Below are 25,731 nucleotides of genomic sequence, written 5' to 3'. Positions count from 1 at the left end.
GCCCAGGCCCCTGAGGCTGAGTGGCTGGTGATCCTCAGGCAGGAAAGGGCCCCAAAAGGACACCAAGTTGCACAGGAGCCAGCAGAGTGCCCATGGAGTGCACTGGCAAGAGTGATTCCAGCAGCTGGGCAGAGGATCCGCTGGGCAGAGGATCCTTCCCCTCAGCACCCCTAGGCACAGCCCAGCACTGTGTCAGCTCTGGGTTCCCCAGCAAGGGCTGGGGACAGAGGGGAGCAAGGCCAGAGAAGAGCCCTGAGGATGATGAAGGGCTCAGGGTACCATTCATATGGAGAGAGGCAGCACCAACTGGGATGGCTGACCCCAAGAGTGGGAGCTCCAGGGGCATCTTATCAACATTATCAAGATCCTGTCAGACCAGAAAAAGAGATGGACCCAGGGTCCTCTCAGAGGTCTCTGTTGACAGCATGAGGAGCAATGGGTACAAGCTGAAACACAGGAAAATTTGCATGAAGTTAGCAAATCTGTTTCTCTTCTGCAAGGACGTTAAAACACTGGAATGGGTTGACCAGAGAGCTGACAAAGTCTCCATCCTTGGAGATATTCCAAATCCATCTGGGCAGTAGTGAGCCCAGCTTCAAGCAGTGTGTGGGATGAGATGATCTGCAGAGGCACCACCAGCCTCAGTGATTCTGGGGTGTTCCTCAGTTACAGCACCTATGATACACTCTCACTTTGCTGCTTTTCTTCCCTGGCTCATCCTCTGACATCCCAGGGCACAACACTCAAGACCTTTGCTCTTCCCAGCTCTCATCTCCCCAGCATGATGGGAGCCACCCAGCACTGAGCCAGGGGGCTCCAGCAATGGCTCCACACCAGTTGTCACCAGCCCAATGGGCTGGACCTGGGTGAATAAAACTGGAGCTGGGGCAGTCCAGGGGCTCTGCTCGCAGATTTGGGGTCAGCCCCCTGCTCTAACCCAGGACAGAGGGATGGTGGCCACCTTTAGCAGCCTCGTGCCCAGCCTAAGAGTTGCTGTGTCCAGAGGAAATGTCCCCACACCACCACCCCTCCCTGTCCCCAGTGCTGCCCACCCCAGGGGTCTGGAGCACGGATGGGCACAGGCAGGGCTGCAGGGCTCTGTGTCCCTGCAAGCAGCATGGAGGGGACCTGCTGGAGCAGAGATCATATCCCAGGGTAGGAGACACCTCACAGGCACACGTGCTGCTCCACCACCACATTCAAGCAGCAGCAGCATGAAACACCAGATGGGCCCTGGGGCAACAGTGGGTTTATGCCTCACTTCCCAGTGCTGAAAGTCACCATCACCCTGCTCAGCATGGGTGTCCCAGCAGGTATAGTAAGAAACAGCCTCCTCTTCAGCTTGGACCCCAGGAATGGGTAACATGGCCAGGGAGAAAGGCACATTCCCAACTACTGTAAGGACATTGCCATCAGCAAAGGGACAGGCACAGACCTGGGGCTCTAAGGGACAGGGAAGCCAGGACACCAGGCACAGCCACCTGCAGTGCAGGGCACTGGTGTGCCCCCACAAGGACAGGGCCATGGTGGGGACCTGCCCCACCATCAAACAGGGACAGCAGAGACTCAAAACTCTCCCCTGAGATGGTGGGACGTTTTTGTATCACTTCCACATTGCTCTGTGTCACCGTGGCAGCACCAATGCTGCCGTCCCAGCCCCCACAGAAATAGACAGCCTCGTCCTCGGCTTGGACCCCAGTGATGGTTAACGTGGCCGTGGAGCCGGATCTGGATCCGGAGAATCGCGAAGGGATGTTCGAGGGTCTCTTGTTGTCCCAGTAGATGACAGTGACAGGGGCACTGCCAGGCACCTTCTGCTGGTGCCAGCCATAGTAGTCGTTAATCCCAGAGCAGGTGATCTTGGCGGTGTCTCCGGGTTTCACGGAGAGCACAGAGGGCGTCTGAGTCAGTGCTGCCTGGATCAGGGAACCTGGAGAGGGAGAGGAGAGGAGAGGAGAGAGGGGAGGAGATGAGGAGATGGGGGTCAGACAGTGCCCCATGTGCACAGCCTTCCTGGGGCAGTGAGATGTGGATGGGACCACTGTGCCCAAAGGCCCTGCAAGCACGAATCTCTTGTCCCTACACTGAGCTGAGCAGCTGGAGGGACAAAAGGTGTGGGAGAACAGGCACTGGGGGCAGGGGGTATGGTGAGCAGAAAACATCCACAGCTCCAGCTTCCCACCCATAGGTTGTGGGGAGCAGATGAGCCCATGCTCAACCCTTGCTCCAGCTATTGCTGCTGCGGTGGGTTTTTTGGGTCTCACTAGGTCCAACAAGTCTCTCCCTTAGGGGAGTGCTGGGAGAAGGCAGAATCAAAGCCCCAGTTTCCATCCCTTCCAGCCCCACAGTTGAATGTTGTCCATGACCAATAAGCACTATGGATTTTAAACTCAGACAAGCAGGGGAATGTGCACAGGAGTGGGGCTGGATGGAGAGCACAGAGCAGTCTCAGACCTGCAGCGTGGAAAAGAAAAGGGCTGCTGAGGGGCATCCCTACATTTCTTTACGAAGAGGATGGTTAAACACTGAGCAGGCTTCCTAGAGAGGGGGTTGATGCCCCACAATGTCAGAGGCATATGCTAATTGCATTTCAAACCAGGCTTTTATTTCTGGTAAGCCCTGAAGTGGTCAGCGGTTGGATTGGATGATGATTGTGGGACACTTCCAATGGAAATTCCCATCCTATCCAATCTCTCTCTCCAACTGACAGGGGATAGGCACAGACCTGGGGCTCTAAGGAACAGAGACACCAGAACACACCAGGCACAGCCACCTGTAGTGCAGGGAAACAAGGATGGGGCCAAGGTGGGGACCTGCCCCACCATCAAACAGGGACAGCAGAGACTCAAAACTCTCCCGTGAGGTGGTGGGAGGTTTGTAGCATTTCTCTGTTGTGCTGTGTCACTACACCAGCACTAATGCTGCCGTCATAGCTCCCACAGAAATAGACAGCCTCGTCCTCAGCTTGGACCCCAGTGATGGTTAACGTGGCCGTGGAGCCGGATTTGGATCCGGAGAATCGCGAAGGGATGTTCGAGGGTCTGTTGCTGTTAGCATAGATGACAGTGACAGGGGCACTGCCAGGCACCTTCTGCTGGAACCAGCCAACAGCATAGCTGCTGTCAATCCCAGAGCAGGTGATCTTGACGGTGTCTCCGGGTTTCACGGAGAGCACAGAGGGCGTCTGAGTCACCGCAGCCTGGACCAGGGAACCTGGAGAGGGAGAGGAGAGAGGGGAGGAGATGGGGGTCAGACAGTGCCCCATGAGCACAGCCCCCACTGGGAAGCTGGGTGGGACCCCTATGGCCAATGCTCCTAGTGGTGCAGTGGGACCACAGCTCCACACACAGACGACAAGACCCTGGGTCCCTGTGAGGAGCACAGGCAGTGTTAGCAAGTATGTGGCTCACAGCAGAAACAGGCAGCAGGGCTGGTGACAAGGTAATGCCATGCCTTCTGTAGGGACAGACTTGATGCATCCCTGGCCCCATGGTCAGCTACTGCACCATGAGGCACAATCAGGGGGACATTCACAGCCATGGCCATGCAGAGGTGACATGAACATGTTCCAGCCCCACAGCCCTGCTTAGCCACAAGCAGGAAGGGTACAAAACTTGTTTTTAGCTCCTCTGTTACTCACCTTCCCACCGCTCTGTGTCACTACACCAGCACTAATGCTGCTGTCCCAGCTCCCACAGAAATAGACAGCCTCGTCCTCGGCCTGGACCCCAGTGATGGTTAACGTGCCCGTGGAGCCAGATTTGGATCCGGAGAATCGCGAAGGGATGTTCGAGGGTCTGTTGCTGCTAGCATAGATGACAGTGACAGGGGCACTGCCAGGCACCTTCTGCTGGTACCAGCCATAGCTGTTGGTAGTCCCAGAGCAGGTGATCTTGACGGTGTCTCCGGGTTTCACGGAGAGCACAGAGGGCGTCTGAGTCACCGCAGCCTGGACCAGGGAACCTGGAGAGGGAGAGGAGAGAGGGGAAGAGATGGGGGTCAGACAGTGCCCCATGAGCACAGCCCCTCCTTGGCAGTGCGATGGGGAGAAGATCCCCATGCCCAAAGGCTCTGTTTGGGCACAGAATGTGTCCAGGGCACCTGAGCTGTGGGTGAGCTCTGTGAAGTGGAGAGGGCCCCAGGCCATGGTGCAAGCCCACCAGTTCCGTGTCCCCACACCAATGGAGCTGTGTTGCAGACCCTGACTCCTTCTTAATCCCCCACCTGTTAGGGCACAGCCCCTCTGTGTCTCCCAGTGCTCACTGGCAGCTCCTGTCTCCTGCTCCTCCTGCACACATCTCTGGTCCAGCAAAGCTTTCTCTGGGCTGCTGCTCCCTGGGTACCTGCTCTTCCCCAGCAAGGCTGCTGAGCTCTTGGCTTGGCCAGGGACCAACCCAGTGCCTGTGCCTGTGCCTGTGCCTGTGCCTGTGCCTGTGCCTGCCCAGGAGGTCTGTGGCCTCACTGCACCGGGAATTCTTGTGCACAGGGCAAGGGACAGCCCCGTCGTGGCTCCTACACCAGTCTGCTTGCTGCGGAGCACTCAGACCTGCTGGGCACTTGGTGGCCGATGGGTGGCTGTGCTACCCACACACTGCTCAGCAGCAATGACACAGGAGCTCAGAATATCGAGTCCTGCTTCAAAGGAGGGTGCCATGGCTGGACCTCTGTCAAGTGCCACAAGAGAACTGTGGAGCAGGGAATTGGGACTTTAAAGGGGACTGGAACCACGCGGAGATCAGGAGCATCAAGGCTGCCCAAGAGTTAGGAAACGCAAACCCCCAGTTCCAGCAGCTGCAGTGATCTGGAGCTCTCCAGTGGCTTCACATCGACCACCAGGAGTCTTGGGCTGGAGTTCATACCGACCCAGTGCACAGATCATCCCACACCTGCCTGGCCAGGGACAGCCCCGCTGCTCCCTGCAGCAGCACGGGCCACAGCAGCATCCCAGGGCTCTGCAGGGACTGCCCCGCACCAGGGGGTGACAGGCTGGACCTGGCTGTCCTCAGCCTCCTTGCTTCCGCGCAGCACCGTGAACCTCAGGACTGTGGTGCGGGACCACACTGACACCGTGTGGGGACAAGAAGGTCCTCAGGGACAGCACCGGAGGAGATGGGAGCAGAGCTCAGCACAGGACTCAGCTCGGGCTCTCCTTCACCCCTACCACATCTTCCAACAAAGTCGAGAAACATCTTCAGACACTGCCACAGCCTTCATGGCTTCTGTAGGGAAGCCTGCCCGAGGCATCCTGTGCTCACAGAAGAGAACCTCCCGTAGAGACACAGTGCCCTTAGGCACAGGTGCTGTCAACAGAGGAGGCAGGGCATCAACAGGGTGGGGACCCCAGAGCAGGATGCCCAGGGATGATGGCAGGACTTCTCCCAGCTTCTCTGGGACACAGGACCAGTCACAGGACAAGACATTTCCATGTAAGACCAACAGCCACACAACGTGCACCACCAAGAGCTCTGTCACTGCCACATCCTCCAGCACCACCGTCGGGATCGCTGCCAGCAAGGGACAGCAGGCAGTAAAGATCCATCCAGAGAACCACCCACAGCCACCCTAGGGGGCACCTGGATGCTGAGCAGCACTGCTGCCATCCCAGCTCCCACAGAAATAGACAGCCTCGTCCTCAGCTTGGACCCCAGTGATGGTTAACGTGGCCGTGGTGCCGGATGTGGATCCGGAGAATCGTGAAGGGATGTTCGAGGGTCTGTTGCTGTTCCAGTAGATGACAGTGACAGGGGCACTGCCAGGCACCTTCTGCTGGTACCAACCATACCAGTTGTTGCCACCAGAGCAGGTGATCTTGACGGTGTCTCCGGGTTTCACGGAGAGCACAGAGGGCGTCTGAGTCAGCGCTGCCTGGACCAGGGAACCTGGAGAGGGAGAGGAGAGAGGGGAGGAGATGGGGGTCAGACAGTGCCCCATGAGCACAATACCCTTGGGGCAGTGAGATGGGGATGGGACCACTGTGCCCAAACATCCTAGCTGGGCACAGCCTGCAGGGATTGAAAAGCAGCTCAAGATCCACAGCGCAGCTTCACCAGAGTGAGGACACAGAACTGCTGGGATCGCACCATGGCCTGGGCCCCTCTCCTCCTCGTGGTGCTCGCCCACACCTCAGGTGCCCTGGACACATTCTCTGTGCCAGACAGGACCCTTGGGCACAGGGGTCCTGTCCCACTACCCTGGGGTGGCTGTGCTCATGGGGCACTGTCTGACCCCCATCTCCTCCCCTCTCTCCTCTCCCTCTCCAGGTTCCCTGGTCCAGGCTGCGCTGACTCAGACGCCCTCTGTGCTCTCCGTGAAACCTGGAGACACCATCAAGATCACCTGCTCTGGGATTGACAGCAGCTATGCTGTTGGCTGGTTCCAGCAGAAGGTGCCTGGCAGTGCCCCTGTCACTGTCATCTATGCTGACAGCAGGAGACCCTCGAACATCCCTTCACGATTCTCCGGATCCGCATCCGGCTCCACGGGCACGTTAACCATCACTGGGGTCCAAGCTGAGGACGAGGCTGTCTATTTCTGTGGGAGCTGGGACAACAGCATTGATGCTGGTGTAGTGACACAGAGAGGTGGGGAGGTGAGCTACAGAGGAGTTAAAAAGGAAAGGGTTTTTCCTGCCCATCTCCCTCATGGCTGAGCAGGAGCATGGTGCTGAAGCAGATTCATTTTTCCTCTGCATGGCCATGGCTGTGCTTACAGCAGACACTAACAGTCAACCCAGAGCACCCAACCCAGCACCCCAGGAAGCACTTGGATGCTCACCAGCATTCCAGTCCCAGCTCCCACAGAAATAGACAGCCTCGTCCTCAGCTTGGACCCCAGTGATGGTTAACGTGCCCGTGGAGCCGGATGTGGATCCGGAGAATCGCGAAGGGATGTTCGAGGGTCTCTCATTGTCCCAGTAGATGACAGTGACAGGGGCACTGCCAGGCACCTTCTGCTGGTACCATCCATAGTTGCTGCTACCACCAGAGCAGGTGATCTTGACGGTGTCTCCGGGTTTCACGGAGAGCACAGAGGGCGTCTGAGTCAGCGCTGCCTGGACCAGGGAACCTGGAGAGGGAGAGGAGAGAGGGGAGGAGATGGGGGTCAGACAGTGCCCCATGAGCACAGCCACCCCTGGGCAGTGGGATGGGGACAGGACCTCTTTGTCCAAATAGCATGGACAGGCCAAGAGCCTTGCACAGAGAGGCCAAGGCCAGAGTACCAGTGTCCTGCAAGGAGAACTGGCATGTTATAGGACGGGCAGTGCCAAAGTTGTTGAAGATGGGACGTGACTACAGACAGGCACGTTTGAGGAGTCCTGGCCAGCCCAGAGCATCCTAGCAGAGAGGTAGCTCCAGCACCATGAGCAGGATGTGGTCTCAAGCAAAAGTAGCCAGTGGGGCTGGGGACAAACCCGCACCATGGCTCTGTAGGCAGAGAGATGAGTGGGCCCCAGTCCCAGAGGCATGCCTTGGGTTGTGGAAGTGAGGACATTTCAGTCATGTCCTTGAAGAGGACAGGAAACTGTCTCATCCCCAACACAACAATTCACCCAATCTGCAAGAAAGATGATCTTACTTTGACACCGGGTTTTGACTTTCACTTTCCAGTTACTCAGTGCCTCCATCACAACACCACCAATGCTGTTGTCCCAGTTCCCACAGAAATAGACAGCCTCGTCCTCGGCCTGGACCCCAGTGATGGTTAACGTGGCCGTGGAGCCGGATCTGGATCCGGAGAATCGTGAAGGGATGTTCGAGGGTCTCTTGTTATTCAAGTAGATGACAGTGACAGGGACACTGCCAGGCACCTTCTGCTGGTACCAGCCATAGTAGTTGCTACTCCCAGAGCAGGTGATCGTGACGGTGTCTCCGGGTTTCACGGAGAGCACAGAGGGCGTCTGAGTCAGCGCAGCCTGGACCAGGGAACCTGGAGAGGGAGAGGAGAGAGGGGAGGAGATGGGGGTCAGACAGTGCCCCATGAGCACAGCCACCCCAGGGTAGTGGGACAGGACCCCTGTGCCCAAGGGTCCTGTCTGCACAGCGAATGTGTCCAGGGCACCTGAGGTGTGGGCGAGCACCACGAGGAGGAGAGGGGCCCAGGCCATGGTGCGATCCCAGCAGTTCTGTGTCCTCACTCTGGTGAAGCTGCGCTGTGGATCTTGAGCTGCTTTTCAATCCCTGCAGGCTGTGCCCAGCTGGGATGTTTGGGCACAGTGGTCCCATCCCCATCTCACTGCCCCAAGGGTATTGTGCTCATGGGGCACTGTCTGACCCCCATCTCCTCCCCTCTCTCCTCTCCCTCTCCAGGTTCCCTGGTCCAGGCAGCGCTGACTCAGACGCCCTCTGTGCTCTCCGTGAAACCCGGAGACACCGTCAAGATCACCTGCTCTGGGCTTAGCAGCAGCTGGGCTTATGCTGGCTGGTTCCAGCAAAAGATGCCTGGCAGTGCCCCTGTCACTGTCATCTACTGGAACAACAAGAGACCCTCGAACATCCCTTCGCGATTCTCCGGATCCAAATCCGGCTCCACGGGCACGTTAACCATCACTGGGGTCCAGGCCGAGGACGAGGCTGTCTATTTCTGTGGGAGCTGGGACAACAGCATTGATGCTGGTGTAGTGACACAGAGAGGTGGGGAGGTGAGCTACAGAGGAGTTAAAAAGGAAGGGGTTTTTTCTGCCCATCTCCCTCATGGCTGAGCAGGAGCATGGTGCTGAAGCAGATTCATTTTTCCTCTGCATGGCCATGGCTGTGCTTACAGCAGACACTAACAGTCAACCCAGAGCACCCAACCCAGCACCCCGGGAAGCACTTGGATGCTCACCAGCATTCTAGTCCCAGCTCCCACAGAAATAGACAGCCTCGTCCTCAGCTTGGACCCCAGTGATGGTTAACGTGCCCGTGGTGCCAGATGTGGATCCGGAGAATCGTGAAGGGATGTTCGAGGGTCTCTCATTGTCCCAGTAGATGACAGTGACAGGGGCACTGCCAGGCACCTTCTGCTGGAACCAGCCAACAGCATAGCTGCTGTCAATCCCAGAGCAGGTGATCTTGATGGTGTCTCCAGGTTTCACGGAGAGCACAGAGGGCGTCTGAGTCAGCGCAGCCTGGACCAGGGAACCTGGAGAGGGAGAGGAGAGAGGGGAGGAGATGGGGGTCAGACAGTGCCCCATGAGCACAGCCACCCCAGGGTAGTGGGACAGGACCCCTGTGCCCAAGGGTCCTGTCTGCACAGCGAATGTGGCCAGGGCACCTGAGGTGTGGGCGAGCACCACGAGGAGGAGAGGGGCCCAGGCCATGGTGCGATCCCAGCAGTTCTGTGTCCTCACTCTGGTGAAGCTGCGCTGTGGATCTTGAGCTGCTTTTCAATCCCTGCAGGCTGTGCCCAGCTGGGATGTTTGGGCACAGTGGTCCCATCCCCATCTCACTGCCCCAAGGGTATTGTGCTCATGGGGCACTGTCTGACCCCCATCTCCTCCCCTCTCTCCTCTCCCTCTCCAGGTTCCCTGGTCCAGGCAGCGCTGACTCAGACGCCCTCTGTGCTCTCCGTGAAACCCGGAGACACCGTCAAGATCACCTGCTCTGGGCTTAGCAGCAGCTGGGCTTATGCTGGCTGGTTCCAGCAAAAGATGCCTGGCAGTGCCCCTGTCACTGTCATCTACTGGAACAACAAGAGACCCTCGAACATCCCTTCGCGATTCTCCGGATCCAAATCCGGCTCCACGGGCACGTTAACCATCACTGGGGTCCAGGCCGAGGACGAGGCTGTCTATTTCTGTGGGAGCTGGGACAACAGCATTGATGCTGGTGTAGTGACACAGAGAGGTGGGGAGGTGAGCTACAGAGGAGTTAAAAAGGAAGGGGTTTTTTCTGCCCATCTCCCTCATGGCTGAGCAGGAGCATGGTGCTGAAGCAGATTCATTTTTCCTCTGCATGGCCATGGCTGTGCTTACAGCAGACACTAACAGTCAACCCAGAGCACCCAACCCAGCACCCCGGGAAGCACTTGGATGCTCACCAGCATTCTAGTCCCAGCTCCCACAGAAATAGACAGCCTCGTCCTCAGCTTGGACCCCAGTGATGGTTAACGTGCCCGTGGTGCCAGATGTGGATCCGGAGAATCGTGAAGGGATGTTCGAGGGTCTCTCATTGTCCCAGTAGATGACAGTGACAGGGGCACTGCCAGGCACCTTCTGCTGGTACCATCCATAGTTGCTGCTACCACCAGAGCAGGTGATCTTGACGGTGTCTCCGGGTTTCACGGAGAGCACAGAGGGCGTCTGAGTCAGCGCTGCCTGGACCAGGGAACCTGGAGAGGGAGAGGAGAGAGGGGAGGAGATGGGGGTCAGACAGTGCCCCATGAGCACAGCCACCCCTGGGCAGTGAGATGGGGATGGGACCACTGTGCCCAAACATCCTAGCTGGGCACAGCCTGCAGGGATTGAAAAGCAGCTCAAGATCCACAGCGCAGCTTCACCAGAGTGAGGACACAGAACTGCTGGGATCGCACCATGGCCTGGGCCCCTCTCCTTCTCGTGGTGCTCGCCCACACCTCAGGTGCCCTGGACACATTCTCTGTGCCAGACAGGACCCTTGGGCACAGGGGTCCTGTCCCACTACCCTGGGGTGGCTGTGCTCATGGGGCACTGTCTGACCCCCATCTCTTCCCCTCTCTCCTCTCCCTCTCCAGGTTCCCTGGTCCAGGCTGCGCTGACTCAGACGCCCTCTGTGCTCTCCGTGAAACCCGGAGACACCGTCAAGATCACCTGCTCTGGGAGCAGCTACAACTATGGCTGGTACCAGCAGAAGGTGCCTGGCAGTGCCCCTGTCACTGTCATCTACCGGAACAACCAGAGACCCTCGAACATCCCTTCGCGATTCTCCGGATCCAAATCCGGCACCACGGGCACGTTAACCATCACTGGGGTCCAAGCTGAGGACGAGGCTGTCTATTTCTGTGGGAGCTGGGACAACAGCATTGATGCTGGTGTAGTGACACAGAGAGGTGGGGAGGTGAGCTACAGAGGAATTTAAAAGGAAGGGTTTTTACTGCCCACCTCCCTCATGGCTGAGCTGGTGCATGGTGCTGAAGCAGGACCCCTATGCCCAAAGGCTCTGTTTGGGCACAGAATGTGTCCAGGGCACCTGAGCTGTGGGTGAGCACTGTGAGGAGGAGAAGGGCCCAGGCCATGGTGCAAGCCCACCAGTTCTGTGTCCCCACACCAATGGAGCTGTGTTGCAGACCCTGACTCCTTCGTGATCCCTCACCTGTTAGGGCACAGCCTCTCTGTGGAAAATGTGTCTCCCAGTGCTCACTGGCAGCTCCTGTCTCCTGCTCCTCCTGCACACGTCTCTGGTCCAGCAAAAGCCCCCAGCTCACTCCGGGCTGGTGCTCTGTGGGACTCTCAGCCAGGAACATCAGGTTCTGCTTCACACCTGGGCTCTAGAATCAGGTTACTCTCAGGGGCCACAAGACTTCCCAGCTCATTCAAGCTGTGCAGGCAGATGCTCCTTCACTCTGGTTTTGGTCAATGTAACCTTAGCCAAGACACATGCAAAGGGATGACAGAAAAACTTTCCTACCCCCCCTTGCTGAAAGTGTCCTCTGCGGCCACCTCAGCCTGTTTGTTACTCCTGCATCACCCAGACACCCACTGAGCATCCCTCCACAGCAGCACAGTTCCTCCAGCCATGCTCCCCCTGACCTCCTACCCAGAGGCTTCTTTGCAGGGCTCCTCAACCACCATCAGCCCTGCACACTCCCCACAGTGCAACCCAGAGAGCTCCTGTGCCAATGTCACATCACTCCAACAGCACACTCAGACTGCTCAGCAGCACCTGGGGACAAAAAGAAGTGCCCTGGGCACTACCAACTCTTGTTGGCTCCGAGCCCACCCAGCCCCAGCCCCCAGCTCTCCTCACCACCCTTCCCAGAGATGCCTCTGCCTTTCTCTGCTGCTCTCAAAGAGGAGGTGGGATGGGTCTGCCAAAGCAGCTGAAGTCCTTGGGCATCTCTGACAGATCCCAGAAAGTTCCAGTGATGAACCTCAGGAAGCAAACAGCAGCTTCCTGTGAGCCCCCAGAGCCTCCTCACATCAAATTCCAGCCTCTCTTCTTTTAGAAGCATAACAAACAGGACCCAGACACATGAAACAGGGATTTATTATTCTGTGTTCGTCTTACAGAAGAGATTCAATGCCAAGCTATCACCCCCCTCCGTGACTCCCTGAGGAATGCAGCAGCTCCTCCGTAGACCCCGGTAATTTTCCACTCACAAGAGCAACAGCTTCTGCTTCAAGTTGGGGTTGGGAACCCTGACGGCTTTTCTCAAGCACTCAAGCGCTGCGGCCGCTTCTCAGCCCCGCAGCTCCCCCGCGTGGTCTGCGGGAGAGGAGGAGGGGAGGGCGGTGAGAAGCCAGCCAGCAGGGCTGAGCTGGATTCAGTACTTCTTAAACTCGATTCTTTCTACTTTCACATCATCCTCAATAAGCTGGTAGACATAAGCTACAACTGTGGAAGTCTGGATATCCATCAGGACAAAGGAAGGGATGATGTTCCTGGAAAGAAAAAACACGCCTTGGCCATCTTCCCAGGTACCTTACACTTTGCTGTTGACATACCTTATGCCTACAGGTTCTAACATGCTGCCAAGGACTGGAGGGGTCTGGTGAATGCTACAGGGTGGAGGCACTGGCAGCAGCCTCTTGGGCAGAGCTGCACCGAGCCCAGAAGGAGTCCCCAAGGCTGCTAAACAGCCTGAGTTGTGTCAGGCTCAGATATTCAAGCTGGCAGTGTCCCCAGAAGTCTGATTTCCTACAAAACAATAGCACACAGCTTCTGGGAAGACACCAGAAAGCAAAAGGGCTTCAAGGAGCTGCTGCAGCTCCCCCTTCTCCTGGCCCAGGAAGCAGCCCCAGACACACCAGTGCTGGGCTGTCATGCCCAACTCATGGGCCAAGTAAAAACCCTGGGAACAGGGAAGCCCCACTGTGCTCCCCAGGCAGGGAGAGAGCCCATCTCCTGCTCCTCACAGCACCTCACCAGTGCTCTGCATCCACTCACACTGAACACACACAGTTTGGGTAATGCCCCCAGGTTCTGCTGCACTGGGCAGCTCAGGACTCACTTTTCCAAAGCACTGTAGGCTCCTGTAGCTGACCCGGGGTTGATGTAGAATTTATTTTCATGTTCAAATGCTTCAAATCTGTGCGTGTGCCCCGAAATGAGAATGTCCACATCCATCTGCCTCTGGAGCAGTGCCAGGCTGGCCACATCACCCCAGGGAATAACTTGATGGCCATGAATCAGCCCAATTCTGAACTGTCCAACAGTTACAACCTTTTCTTCAGGATAATTCAGGCACTGAGAAGGAGAAAGGCACAGGCTATAAATCAGCCAAAGACCCCTCTCACCTGCACAATGCAGGTTCCCACATTCCAAGATACAAACTCTCTTTTCACTACTCCAGCACTCAAGGTGCAGACTCACACCCCAACAAGAGCAACTGCAGAGCAAAGAGCTGGGAATTTGCACTGAGGCCAGAAGCCTCAAAGCCAACCAGTAGTAAATAAACACACACACAGGTCCCCAGTTCCTGCAGCTACACAGCCAGCTGGGGGACTCCAGAGGCCTCACAGCAATCAGACTTGTGCCAGAGTTCATATGAATCAAGTGACTTTATTCCCCACCACCACTGCCACCTCTCCCCTGGTGCAAGCACGATAAGAAAAGTCTCCAATATAATTCTGTTTCTTCAGTCTTATACATTTCTACTTCCTATCCTGGTGAATTATGGCTCAGGAATTGCTAGTGGGGAAGGACTCCCCTGGGAATGCCAAGGGGAGACAAAGCACACCAAGAGAACCACAGCGTGCAGGGAGGCAGACTGAGGAGTTAGCAGCAGGGAGAGCTTTACCTCAGAGTCCCCCTTAACAACGTGAACGTCCCCAGCCAGAGTCCTCAGGTAGTCGTAAGTCTCCTTGGTGCAGAGGTTCCCTGTACACAAGATGTGCTGAATCTTTCCCGGAACCAGCAGCTTCTTGAACTTCCCCGGCAGACCACTGCACCGCTGGGGGATGTGAAGGTCCCCTAACACCAACACCAACTTCCCACACGGCGAGAGGAAAGAGAGAGTTTTAACCCGCGCTACTCAACATCACAAAACCTTTCTGCCGCCCTGCGGCGTTCGCGAAGCCGGGCAAACCAGCACAGGCCCGGCAGGGTTTAGAGCAGCGGCAGCTTTCGGGGAACAGCCCCTCGCATGCCCGACCTTCCCCGCACAGACAGCCCCACGGGGCAGCGCCAGGCTCTCGCCCTCCCGCATGTACCGGAGGGGAGGGAACGCGCTGCGCCCCCGGGGCTGCGGGGCAGGGAGCCCGGGAGGGGCCGCTCACCATCCCGCTCCTCCGCACAGCTCCAACACCGCGTTACCGAGACGCTCTCTGCAGTAACCAGGAAGTGACGCAGCCCCCTTTTCCCCTCCCTCGAGCCAATGGCGACGCCAGGAGCTTCCCACGTGACTCTGCGGGTGTTGCCCACGTGACGTGTGCCCCGCAGCCCCGAGCATGTGCGGGGCGGGGCGGCTGTCGCCGGGTCCGGGGCTGCTCTAAGTCCCCCGTCCGTCCGTCCCCCCCGCACCCACGCGCGCTGTGTTTTCCCTGTAATCCGTGGATTTGTGTGGGGAATGCATCGTCTTCCTGCGTGGAAAAGGCCCGACACAGCGCCCCGAGTGCGTGCGTGGTTAAACGCGTCCTTCTCCCCGCAGCTGTGGGGACGCCGGGGCTGTGAGGGGCGAAGGCGGAGGAGGGGTGAAGGGAGGCGGGGACAGGTGTGGAGGTGCTCCCGAGGGGGACAGGTGCTTGGCGGGGGTCAGACCCCCTCCTTTTTCCCCTCTCCCTCTCCCCCTCTCTCCCTCCCATGGGTCCCTCTGGCTGGGCAGGTCGGGCTGTGCCCAGGGTGGGTGACACAGCTGCATCCCCATGGACACCCTCCCCCCAAGGGGCATCACCTGCATCCCCATGGACACCCCCTCCCCCCAAGGGGCATCACCTGCATCCCGATGGACACCCCCTCCCCCCCGGGGTATCTCCGTGGCCGCCTTGGCTCTGCGGTACCGCAGTGCACGGCAACACCCCCATACATGAGGCACCCCGGGGATTCCTCGAGACCCCCCCCCCCACGGCACAAACCCCATGGCTAATTAAACTTTATTGTTAATAAAGACAAACCAAACCACGCAGGAGCCCAAGCCGGGGTCAACCCTGCTTTGTGCCAAGTACTGGGAGAGCTCGGGAAAGCCGGACCATGGCAGAGGTCTCCCTCCTCCCACCGCTGCAGATGCTGCCCTGTGCTGCGGGGCTGAGCCCGGGCAGGTCCCGCACCCTGCCAGGCTCTAAAGCTCCGTGGGGGACATTTGGGATCGAAGAGGAGGCTGCTGCCTCAGCACAAGACAGCGCTGCTGGGCACACTCAAATATACAAGGGGTCTTTTTCCATTCTCCACAGGGCTTGGCCCCAGGGGAAAAGCAAAAAGCTGCAGTTTCAGGTTCCTAAAACCATCCGAAGGCGTGTGACAGGGAGCAGTAATAGTTGGCGTTGTCTTCTTGGCTGGCAGAGGCGATGATGAGGATGCAGGCGTTGCTGGAGAGGTCTTTGGTAGCAGAGAAGCGGTCAGGAATCTTGTCGGGCTTGTGCTTGTCTTGCTCAGAGTTGTAATAGAGCAAATACCTCAGGGAGTGCCCCGGGCGCTGCTGGTACCAGGAGATGCCGAACTCGCTGATGTTGAAGCGGGGGCTGAGGAGGCAGGGCAGGCGAGCAGTCTGCCCGGGCAGCACCGACACAGAGGGTGGCTGGGTCAGCACAGGCTGAGCCCTGGAAGCTGCGTGCACCAAGGATGCTGTTAGTGATGGGCTGAGCCACATCTCCTGTCACCCCCAGCCCCAAAATATCCCCCTGCTCCCTTGAGGCAGCCCCATGACCCAACCTTCATCCTGCTCATCACCTCACACAGCCCTGCTCAGACCAGCACCCCCATGGACAGCACAGTCCTGCCTGACAGCCCCCAGGGCCTCCTCAGACAGCAGCTGGCACAGCCTCACTACACTCACCTGTCCCCACTGTCCCTGCCAGCAGAAGGACCAGGAGACCCAGGGCCATGTCAGGAAGCAGAGGAAGAGAGGCTGTCTCTGAGAAGGTCTGTGCTGCCACACAAGCCTGGGTTGCTGTGAACTGGCCCCAGGGAGGTGTATGTAAATGACACAGGGGGCTCAGGGACATTAACAGCTCTTTGTGTCACTTGCTTTGCTGCAGCTGGGCTTGAGGGAGGGGGCTCCAAGCAGTGGAGCAAGAGCTCAGCATTGTGACCCACCACCCACCTTCACTCCATGCTGAGCTGTTCCCCCCAAGTGCACTGGTGCACACACAGCCCACCTCAGCACCCTCTGCCCTGGGCACTGGGGTGCAGCGTGGGGCCATCACTGACCACCTCTCCTCTATTAAGGGGAGCAGAGAGGGTTCCCTGTGGTCTTGCATCCCATCCTTCTCTCTCAAGCCCTTTGCCACGAGGAGCCTGAGTCACACCCTGCTGCTTTCTGTATGTAGCTCCATTGCTGGGACAAGAATGACACAGGTTCCTGTGGCACAGGCTGGGAACCACCAATGATGCTGGGGATGTTGCTGCTTTTGACAACTTTTTGTTCCAAAACAGCAGCCACGGGCAGACACGAGCAAGTGGCTGTCAAAGTCACCTGCCAGAAATCACTTCCCAGGGGTGCTGGTGCAGCGAGCTGTGGCTGCAGCACAGCTGGGGCCTTGCACGGAAGGACAGCAGACTGTCACAGCAAAAGGCTGCCCGAGTCTCTGGGCATAAAGCCCCTCCTGTTTGTAGCACCCACCACAGGGCACAGACACCCTGCTACACAGCCAAGGGCTGGCCTGACCCTCTGAGTCCTCCAGCCCTTGGCAGTCCCTGGCAGCAGGGTGGTTGGTACTTTGCCCCATTCCCAGATGGTACCCCCTGTCCTCCACAGGCAGGCTCAGCACCCCCTAAGTCTGAAATCCAGAGCAGTTGGGAGCAGAGGGAGCAGGCAGCCCTCTCAACAGGCTGATGTTCAGCCCAGCCCCTGCTCTACCCCCTCCTGCTCCTGCCTGCAAGAGGCTGAACAAGCTGCAGGGACATTCCCCGTTGGTGGGAAATCTGAGTACTGAAACCACGGCCGAGCTGTGCTGCTGGAAACACAGCCCCTCCCCTGGGCTCCCCAACAGCCAATGCCATCACCACCGGGCATTGTCACCTTGCTCCCTGCCACACGGTGCTGGCACAAGCAGCCCCCATACCACAGGTCTGGAGAGCAGCTGAGAGGAGAGGCTCCCTGACCCCGTGTTTGGTATGGTGAGGCAGGGAAAACACCAGCTTTGACTTGGCTCTGAGGAGCAGCTGGCCACCTGGACCATCTTCATCACTTGGTGGTGGCCCCATGAGGGATGTGGCACCTTGGTGAGCAGCAGTGCCCGGTGGTCAGGGAACAGGGAGAGCTCTGCCAGGGCACATCAGCACCCTTGCCTCACCTGTTTAAAAAACAGGGAGATCTTTAACCCATTTACAATGAACCAGAGAAGAAAAGCATCCTCACAGGGCTATGCTGCTGGCAAGGAGGGAGGCCAGAGGCAAGGATGCTTAACACAACCAGAAGAGCCATGGGACAGAGGTGACAGCCACCAGCAGAGGTCCTCTGCTCCTGGCTGTGCAAGAAGGGTTCCCCTGAATCAAATCCTGGCCCTCGGTTTCAGAGCAGATTATCTGTGGTGAGAGGGAATGAGCTGACTGTCCTGGCCTTGCTCACAGTTGGCTGAGAGCCTTTGCCTGATGCCACCAGACACACGTGGCCCTAAGCCTTTGCTCCCTCTGCTATTTGAATTGGATCCCCAGCTCCAACTCCTGACGTGTGTCAGCCCTCAGCATTTCTCAATAATGACAAACTCAGTGAGAGTTCATGGCCAAAATGTTCCCTGGTGACTCAGCCATCATCTCCAGCTCCTTCCCCTTGTGACTGGGACATGTTTGCACGGACCAGCAAAGGCTCCCTGCTTTTTCCTGCTCACAGCTGATGTTAAGTTGAAGGACAGAGACACTTCATGAATCAGAACCCTTTTGCCCAAATCAAAGTGTTCATCCCTGCTCCTAACCTAGAGCAGTCCTGGTATTAAGCCCCAGAAGATGTGGCTGTAACAGAGCAGCTCAAAGCCCCACTAATGGTCACGTGGGGATCCTATCTCAGCTCTCAGCTGTGCCTCCTGCCACATCCCCAGGGCTCCTACGGGAAAGGGAGTGCTACATCCTCATCAGAGTCACCCGTAACTCCTCAGTGAGAGGGCACAGCTCAGCCCCTGCACCAAAAGGGTCTGCTTCAGGGGTGGAGTCACACACCATTTCCAGTTAACTGCCCCACACACCAGGAAAACCCTGCCATCTAGACACAAAGATGTAACTTTGGAGAGGGGCTCTGTTTAGCAACCACTCAGACACAACACAGCAGCTTTGAGAAGACAGAATCCACCTCCCATGAAGAACTAGGGCTGAACTTTGTTGTTTGTCTGAGGTGGCTGCCCTGGGGGAGGAAGAATCTTTCCTGGGTAGAGCCACCTGCTCCAATAGCAAGCCTTGACTTTAGTTTTCAGTCAGGATAGAGACTGATCCATTTGTCCCATTCTGCTGGCAGGAGGAGAAAGCACTGAAGCCACCTGCTATGAATCCTTGCTAGAGAACCTGGGCAAACACTACCCTGACCTAGCAGGTAAGAGCCAGGCACCCACCTCACCTCCACAGAGGAGCTGGGGGTGCAGGCATGACTGCCCTCCCTGCCACAGCCCCTGTATGCCATGTGTGGGACTGTCCCCTGCATCCCACTGTGCTCCTCCCAGCACAGCTCAGAGAGGTTCTGGCTGTGGGCAGCAAGGAGGGACCAGCAAAAGTCAAGAGCTGGTTTGCAGAACCTCTCCTGGTCAGCATGACAGCAAGTGTCTGCTGCCCTCCCACCCCAGCCCAGGCACAAGCCCCCACAGGGTGAAGTTTGAAGCAAACAGAGGACATTTTCTTGGGGCAAACAGTGGAGAATCATAGAATCAGCTGGGTTGGAAGGGACCTCTGAGATCATCAAGTCCAACCCTTGATCCAGAAGAGCAGGAGGGATCAGGAACCCAAGAAGTCCCATCTCCCAGTCTGTAGTCTCACAGCTGGCACAGCCTCATCCCACACACCAAGGGGCAACTGGCCAAGGCTGAAGGCCAACACCTATCTGCTGGTGGGTCATCCACAGGTTGGCTCCACAGGTGAGACACCAGTGGAGAAGGGGCTCTTTGCAGAAGAGAGCTCAGCCCCTCACCAGCACCCCAGCCAGGCCCAGGGCCACCTCACAGAGCAGGAAGAGCTCAGAGCTCAAGGGCACCCCCAGAATGAGGCATGTCCCTGATGGGAACAGGGCTCAGCCACCATGCAGTGCCACCTGAGCACTCATCCAGCCCAGCAAGAATGCTCCAGGGCTGAACTGCTCTGCCCCAGATCCCCCTGCTCCTCTCAGAGGGTCACACATCCAAGGCCACACCTCAACAAGCCACACAAATGCTGCAGCACAGCCAGGGACCAGCAGCAGCCTTCTGCTTCAAGAGACATTCAGAGCCCCCACAGCTCCAGCAGAAGCATTGAACTTCACCAAGATGGGTCAGGAGAGCACCCACCTGTTGGAGGTGCTCCTGATGGTTCTCCTTAACAGCTTCTCTACCCAGACCTGCACACACCATCAGAGTAATATTTATTTCTGAAAGGGAGTTAGTTAAATAGTTATTTCTGAAAGGGAGTTAGTTAAATAGTTATTTCTGAAAGGGAGTTAGTTAAATAGTTATTTCTGAAAGGGAGTTAGTTAAAACAACTTCATTACATAGGCTGCTCACTGAGGTAGCTCAGCACACAGAGCACTTGGGCTCTGAGTCTGTCATTGACTTTTTCCCTTGGCTGCCTCTCAGGAGAACACAAGGCACCACAGATAAGGCCAGGGACAGCTCAGAGCATTAATATACCACTGGGAATTTAGGTCCTGACATTTAGAAGGGGTCAGACTTTCAACACCAGCCTGCAGTATCTGCTGTCAGCTTTCACCATCTAGACCTGAATTTCCTCATAAATTCAGGTAAGCAGCAGGGAACTTCTCCCCTATTCAACATCTAGAGGTCATCAGTTAACAGATTAATTTTGCCATGAAAATTCAGCTGTTAAGAATTATACTATGGAGACCAAAGCTCCATCTGAAGCCTCAAAATTCTCCTTCACACCAACACGAGAAGCAGGGTCTCCTGCTGGAGGCAGCACTCAGACCTTTCTACTACTGTGACTTTAAGGAGGAAGCAGCTCCAAACTTAACCTGATGCTGGTGACCTTGAGAGCATTGCATAACCTGCTAAAGCTTTTAAGTAAGATCAGCCAACTGTATCTGAGTCAGACAGCCAGACAGGTCATGTTTTCTTAGCTTCAGGGTCAGATCAGCTCTTAAGAAAAGGATAAGAATAGAGAAAGAATTTATTTCTGAAAATACTGTAGGACACTTCTCAGATTACCTCTCCAGCCCATCCTCTGCCTGGAGCAAAGCCAATCCAGCCTCAGCTCAGTTGTGGATCCACTTTTGCCAAGTCATACAGGCACAGACCTTGCTAGGCTGCACCTCTGACTTGCAGAAAATATGTAATTGTGCCTTGGCCTTTAAGCAGCTGATACCATTAACATTGATAGCTTAAAAATTAACTTGAGAAATAAATAAAGAATAGGCACAAGTGTTCAGTCCTAATAAACTCATTTATTTCTCTGTAATAAATAGAGCGCTATCTGAACTTCAACCTCCCACAAATCCCAAATCCCATTCCTTTCCTTCCCTACTAGTCCAGAAGCGATTTACCACTAACAAGCCCGGCCCCGCTCACACCTGTGCGGGAGCCGCCGCCTTGGCCGGTTCGGAGGAGCCGCCGCTGAAGACGCCGGTGATGGCGCTGCCCACTACGTGTCCCACGGCGGAACCCACCGCCACGCCGGCCGCCGTGCTCGCCATCTGCGCCATCAGCCCGGGCTGCGCCGGCTGAGCCGCCGGCATCGGGGCCGCCGGGGGGGGGCTGCGGAGAGGAGCGAGTCAGAGAGGGGCGACGGGGGCAGACAGGCCCGGCACACGCACACAGCCGCACACAGCCCCCCACATCCCCACGCCCCGGTACCTGGCCGGTGCCGGTGCCGCCGCGGCCCGCCCCACGCTCCTGCTGCCTCTCGCCATCCTCTCGCTGCTCTCCCAGCCCCGCCCCGCGCGCTGCCTTAAGAACCGGCACCACGTGACGCCGCGCGCATGCTCCGCCGCCGCGGCTGAGCCACCGGCCCGGTCCGGCCCGGCATGACCCGCGGGGAACGAGGTACCGGAACCGGCTCCCCCCCTAACCCTCCGGCGCTGCCGCACCGACCCGCCAGGGGGCGCCCCCGCCCGCCGGGTCCGGCCCTGGCTGCGGTCCCGATCCCGATCCCGATCCCGATCCCGATGACGGGCTCTGCCCTGGTTCTGGTCCAAGTCCCTGTCGGACGCCGCTGTGGGGAAAGCGGCAGGCCAGAGACGCGCAGACGCGCGTTGGTTTCTTCGCTGCCACCGAAACTTCCGAACCGAGAGCGCGGCGGGTCCAAGTGTGACAGCCCCGTGCTGCTGCCCGGCCCCGTACGGACACGGACACGGACACGGACACGGACACGGACACGGACACGGACACGGACACGGACACGGACACGCACCCGCTGTCGGGGGTGCCATAGTGTCCCCGGTGTTGAACAGCCCCCGAGGGAAGATCCCGGGTGAGCCCGTCCAGCCCCCGGAGCAGGGGCCGTGAGTTCCCCGGTGCGATGGCTTCTGCCTGCTCCAGCACTGGGGTGACCCCGCAGCTCCGTCTGTCCCACTGTACAGAACCACAGACCCACTGGGCTTGGAAAGGACCCTCGGGACGATGGAGTCCAACTGTTAACCCAGCACTGCCAAGACCACCGCTGAGCCCCGTCCCGCAGCACCACATCTGCACTGCTTCCAGGTCCCTTCAGGGATGGTGACTGTCACTGCCCTGGGCAGCCTGTGCCAGGACCTGACCACCCTTTTGAGGAGGAAATTTTTCCTAATATCCAATCCAAACCTGTCCCGGGCAACTTGAGGCCGTTTCTTTTTGTTCTGTTGCTTGTTATTTAGGAGAACAGCCAAGCACCCACTTGCTACAATCTCCTTTCAGGGAGTGATAAGGTCTCCCCTGAGCTTCCTTTTCTCCAGGCTAAACACCCCTTTCGTGCTTTTGAAGCACAATTGCAAAACCTCTTATTTTTATGTCCAAAGGAACATCCAGGAAGGCCTCAAAGGAATTGGAAAACACTTTAAATCTCTCACACGTGCCTGGAAGGCAAACTGAAACTCACAGCCACAGGGGGAGTCGACCGTGCTGGTTTATGGTCCTCATACCTACCACACCAGTCACACCATCGGGTGTTTATCACAGGCAGATGGGGCAAAAAAGCACCCATTTGAGGGTGAGCTGGCTTCTAGCTGTGCCCAAACTCGGCACTTGCAGATGAAGCAACCCATCATTTCCAGAGTCACTGGCCCAAATGTGGCTGAGCTCATTTTTGGGCTCCTGACCACGTGCTGAAGAGCCACAGAGCCTTCCATGAAGGACCAAGCTCCATGCAGTGCAGGCAGGGGTGAAGGCAGCAGGAGGGAGCACAGAGGCACCAGGGGCAGGCAATGTGCAGAGCCCAGCACTCTGCCAGGGAGGCTTCTGCAGGTGTTGTGACAAAGCAGAGCTTCAGGGAGGATGATGTGGTGGCTTTTTTTGATGCTCCTTCTCCCAGGCATGGAGCAGAGCAGGACGGAGCATGAAGGGGCTTGCTGGAAATAGGTGATGGAGACAGTGGCCTGGGAGAGGATGAGTGGGGAGAGGTGGATAATGAAGGGCTGAGAGAGGGAAGATGAACAGTCCACAACTGGGGCAGAGAAAAGAGCGTGCCAGGGAGGAGCCAGGGTGGGGAGGAATGATGTGGTCTGAGCCAGTGACCAGCACACCAATTTTTGCAGCAGCCCTCTGGATACAAACCAGCAGATCAAGGCAACCTGTGCAAGGTGTGGACATAGTTGGGAAGGAAGAATCCATGGAAAGATGATGATAAGCCCTCAAATCACGAACAGACAGGCTGGATGACACCAGATTTACCTTCGAACCAATTTCTTGACAATCATCTCTTCCCTGGCACCCCATCTGGTCTCTGAGGTCTCTGTGGGTCCAGGTCTGATTGATGTCTCACTGGGATGGGCCTGGCTGCTTGTTTCTTTGTTGGATGTTCCATATGCCCTGTGGAGTGAAAGAAATTTCCAAAATTGAGAAGGATCCAGAAGTTGTCCAGGAAAAAAAAATAAAAAAATCCCAGCTATGTAATGTCTCCAGGGCTGTGTTCATACATTCAGCAAGTTATGAAAACCAGCTCTTTGGGCTGGTTCATTGACTGGCAGGAATTAGAGAGCTAAGTCACTGCAGGGTTGGCAATTAGCTGCTGTGTAAGTGTTTTTGTAGAATCAAATTTCCAGCACGAGGGCAAGAGAAAAGCATTTGTAAAGCAAGCCATCCCCCAGCACAGGAGCTGGGCGGGCAGAGGGAGAGAGAACTGCAGCTCTTGTGCTCCTGAGGGAAGGGATTGTGCCTCAAAAAAATACAACTTTGGTCTCTTCTTCTGAGGGGTAACAGCCCCAGATCCTTTCTCCCATAGTGCCAGGGAGCTTGCCTGCCCCTGGAGCTGTGCTGTGCAGTTCTGCTTTCAGCTGGAACAGCAGCATTTTGCATTCAGCATTTGCTTGTCTTTCAGCCACTAATGAAGTGGAGAGGGAGGCAAGACATTGTCAAACCAGAAGAATGTAACTGGAAAGCCCCTGCAGCAGCAGCACCTGCTTTTTTTTCCCTTTTCCCAGCCTTGCATCCCAGGGGAGTAGTGTTCCTTCCCTTCCCTGGGCAACCCCATCCTGCCACGCTGAGCCACGAGGACTTGAGGGGAAACAGATCTTAAAGACATGAGGAAAAAAAAGAAGGAGGGAAGAAAAAGGTGACCTCAGGGAGCCCCTCACTGCCAGGGACCCCCAGGGTGAGAGATCTCACAGCTTTGCCACCAGCATGTGAGGCTGGGGGGCTGGGGGTACCACACTGTGGGCTGCTCTTCTTGCTTGTCCCTGGCCATGGGAAGAATCTGGGCATCTGGTGGGGGGGGGGGGGGAGAGAGGAGGGACTTTCAGGGGGAGTAGGGAATGCCAGACATCCAGCCATAGGAAGCCGAGGTTCATTAGTTCCACTACGCGCTGAACAACTTGCTGAAGGAGCCTGGGTTTCAAGCTGAGAGCATCCCTTTAAGCTGCATCTGGGGGACCCTTTGATTTGGTTAATTAGACACAAAGATTTTCTGTGCTGTGGGAGGCCGGGTATGTGCTGAGGAGCACAGCAACCTGGGTTTACTAATGAGATAATTTATTGTGGCTGTCTGAGAAGGCTGAGTGTACACAACTCCACCCGCACGCACGCCACCCACCCCAAGCCCTCTGCTCCCAGCTGGAGAGTCCTCAGTGCTGGAGGTGGGAGCACTGTGTTCAGTCTCCAGCACAGAGCCCTTCCCAGGAGCTGTCCTCCCCTTGGGGGACTTGTGCAGCAGGGATTTGTTTGCATCTAAATATCCCCACAACAGTTTTCACTGCTTTCCTACCCAAACTTCCCAATTTTCAGCCTAAACATGATCTTTGAGTCAGTCAAGTAAGTAGCTCTGCCTCTGCCTGCTTCCCCTGCTCCAGAAGATCTCTCCTTACATAGTTCAAGTGTTGGGGCTTGCCTACACTTGAGTGTTAACTCTGGATTAAGGGACGTACAAATCTGACAGTAATTAATTCCTGAATAGTGCTGGGAAGGTGAAAACTCAAACCCAGTCATTCTGAGTAACTCGGTGCAGTGGTACAATCCCTCCTGGTAGCAGCAGGATCAGGTAAGACAAGGTTTGTAAAAAGCAGGTGTGTTTTTTTCCAACTGCTTCTCCCCATTGCTCTAAAAGCAGATAATAATCTCCCCCTTCAGAGTCTGCCTCACTGAAACCCTCTCACTGTCACCACTGAAACACGGCTACAAAGAGGTCCAGGAATTCCCCACGCGTTTGGGCTGCAGGGGGTTATTTCACAGGTAAGGAATGCAACACCCAACCTCCCTGTGTCCCCTTCTTGCCTCTGCCCCTCCATCGGGTGACAGAACACCCATCTGCCTTCACCAGCCTGCCCATTCCCAGGGTGCTTGCTCAGGGGAGTGCTACAACCCACAAGTGACACGTTTCCCCAGAAGCCTTCTCCACGCAGCCCTGCCACCCTGCAGCACATCCCTGCCCCATCCCGGCCACCAGCCACTGCCAGCAGTAGCCATCTGGAGATGCTGATGGAGCCTGCTGCCTCCTGAGATGCAGGTTTGTGCTTGGAAGAACCCTAATTACTGCATGCAGGGGCAGATCTGGGCAGTGCTCTGGGTGTACCTGAATTTAAGTTATTTAGGTTAGCAGCAAATTGCATGGAATGGTTGCTCAGGGATCTGGGCAAACTATTCAAAGCAGAAGAAAGCGTCTGATGAATTAGCCAATATTTTTGTTTGTGGACAATCCCAGAAAAAAAAAAAAA

At 56.7% G+C, this 25,731-nt stretch overlaps 3 protein-coding genes and 7 gene segments (V, D, J or C); 4 read left to right on the top strand and 6 right to left on the bottom strand.

Moving 5' to 3' along the window:
- LOC139805215 (coiled-coil-helix-coiled-coil-helix domain-containing protein 10, mitochondrial-like) overlaps positions 1-21,400 on the bottom strand; it is a 34,251-nt gene extending 12,851 nt beyond the window's left edge. Inside the window, exons 1-2 of one of the 2 annotated variants that reach the window (XM_071763352.1) lie at positions 21,248-21,400; positions 20,938-21,148 (exon numbers count right to left, since the gene is read on the bottom strand). In XM_071763352.1, coding sequence (XP_071619453.1) covers positions 20,959-21,148; positions 21,248-21,303 — 246 coding nt within the window. In that variant the 5' untranslated portion in view covers positions 21,304-21,400 and the 3' untranslated portion in view covers positions 20,938-20,958. Of the gene's footprint in view, positions 1-20,818; positions 21,149-21,247 lie in introns of those variants that run through there. The other variant, XM_071763351.1, reaches the window with a different exon arrangement.
- On the top strand, positions 6,022-6,664 carry LOC139805211 (Ig lambda chain V-1 region-like). The segment is given in 2 exon segments: positions 6,022-6,127; positions 6,261-6,664. Coding segments are annotated over 2 exon segments (435 nt in total).
- LOC139805213 (Ig lambda chain V-1 region-like) lies at positions 6,710-8,166 on the bottom strand. The segment is given in 2 exon segments: positions 6,710-7,065; positions 8,059-8,166. Coding segments are annotated over 2 exon segments (387 nt in total).
- On the top strand, positions 8,255-8,698 carry LOC139805313 (Ig lambda chain V-1 region-like). The segment is given in 1 exon segment: positions 8,255-8,698. A coding segment is annotated over 1 exon segment (444 nt).
- On the bottom strand, positions 8,827-9,353 carry LOC139805214 (Ig lambda chain V-1 region-like). The segment is given in 2 exon segments: positions 8,827-9,120; positions 9,253-9,353. Coding segments are annotated over 2 exon segments (336 nt in total).
- LOC139805312 (Ig lambda chain V-1 region-like) lies at positions 9,449-9,892 on the top strand. The segment is given in 1 exon segment: positions 9,449-9,892. A coding segment is annotated over 1 exon segment (444 nt).
- On the bottom strand, positions 10,025-10,512 carry LOC139805311 (Ig lambda chain V-1 region-like). The segment is given in 2 exon segments: positions 10,025-10,308; positions 10,464-10,512. Coding segments are annotated over 2 exon segments (333 nt in total).
- LOC139805212 (Ig lambda chain V-1 region-like) lies at positions 10,481-11,048 on the top strand. The segment is given in 2 exon segments: positions 10,481-10,556; positions 10,690-11,048. Coding segments are annotated over 2 exon segments (390 nt in total).
- On the bottom strand, positions 12,144-14,449 carry LOC139805209 (vacuolar protein sorting-associated protein 29-like). 2 transcript variants are annotated; one of them, XM_071763348.1, is made up of 4 exons: positions 14,393-14,449; positions 13,915-14,103; positions 13,126-13,361; positions 12,144-12,380 (listed from the first exon to the last, which is right to left on the bottom strand). In XM_071763348.1, the coding sequence occupies exons 1-4, from the start codon at positions 14,393-14,395 to the stop codon at positions 12,335-12,337; spliced, it is 474 nt and encodes a 157-aa protein (XP_071619449.1). In that variant the 5' UTR covers positions 14,396-14,449; the 3' UTR covers positions 12,144-12,334. The 2 variants fall into 2 exon arrangements, with proteins under 2 accessions (XP_071619449.1, XP_071619448.1); XM_071763347.1 differs by having other exon boundaries at positions 12,144-12,556; positions 14,393-14,444.
- LOC139805210 (pre-B lymphocyte protein 3-like) lies at positions 15,189-19,032 on the bottom strand. Its single transcript, XM_071763349.1, has 2 exons — positions 16,105-19,032; positions 15,189-15,875 (listed from the first exon to the last, which is right to left on the bottom strand). Exons 1-2 carry the CDS (start codon positions 16,271-16,273, stop codon positions 15,547-15,549), a joined length of 498 nt encoding a protein of 165 aa, XP_071619450.1. The 5' UTR covers positions 16,274-19,032; the 3' UTR covers positions 15,189-15,546.
- Positions 21,401-25,731: the final 4,331 nt, after the last annotated feature.

The sequence above is a fragment of the Heliangelus exortis genome, chromosome 19 (genome assembly GCF_036169615.1).
Source record: "Heliangelus exortis chromosome 19, bHelExo1.hap1, whole genome shotgun sequence".
Classification (NCBI taxonomy): domain Eukaryota; kingdom Metazoa; phylum Chordata; class Aves; order Apodiformes; family Trochilidae; genus Heliangelus; species Heliangelus exortis.
Note: the sequence above shows the minus strand (reverse complement) of the source record. Positions and strands in the feature narration are given on the sequence as shown.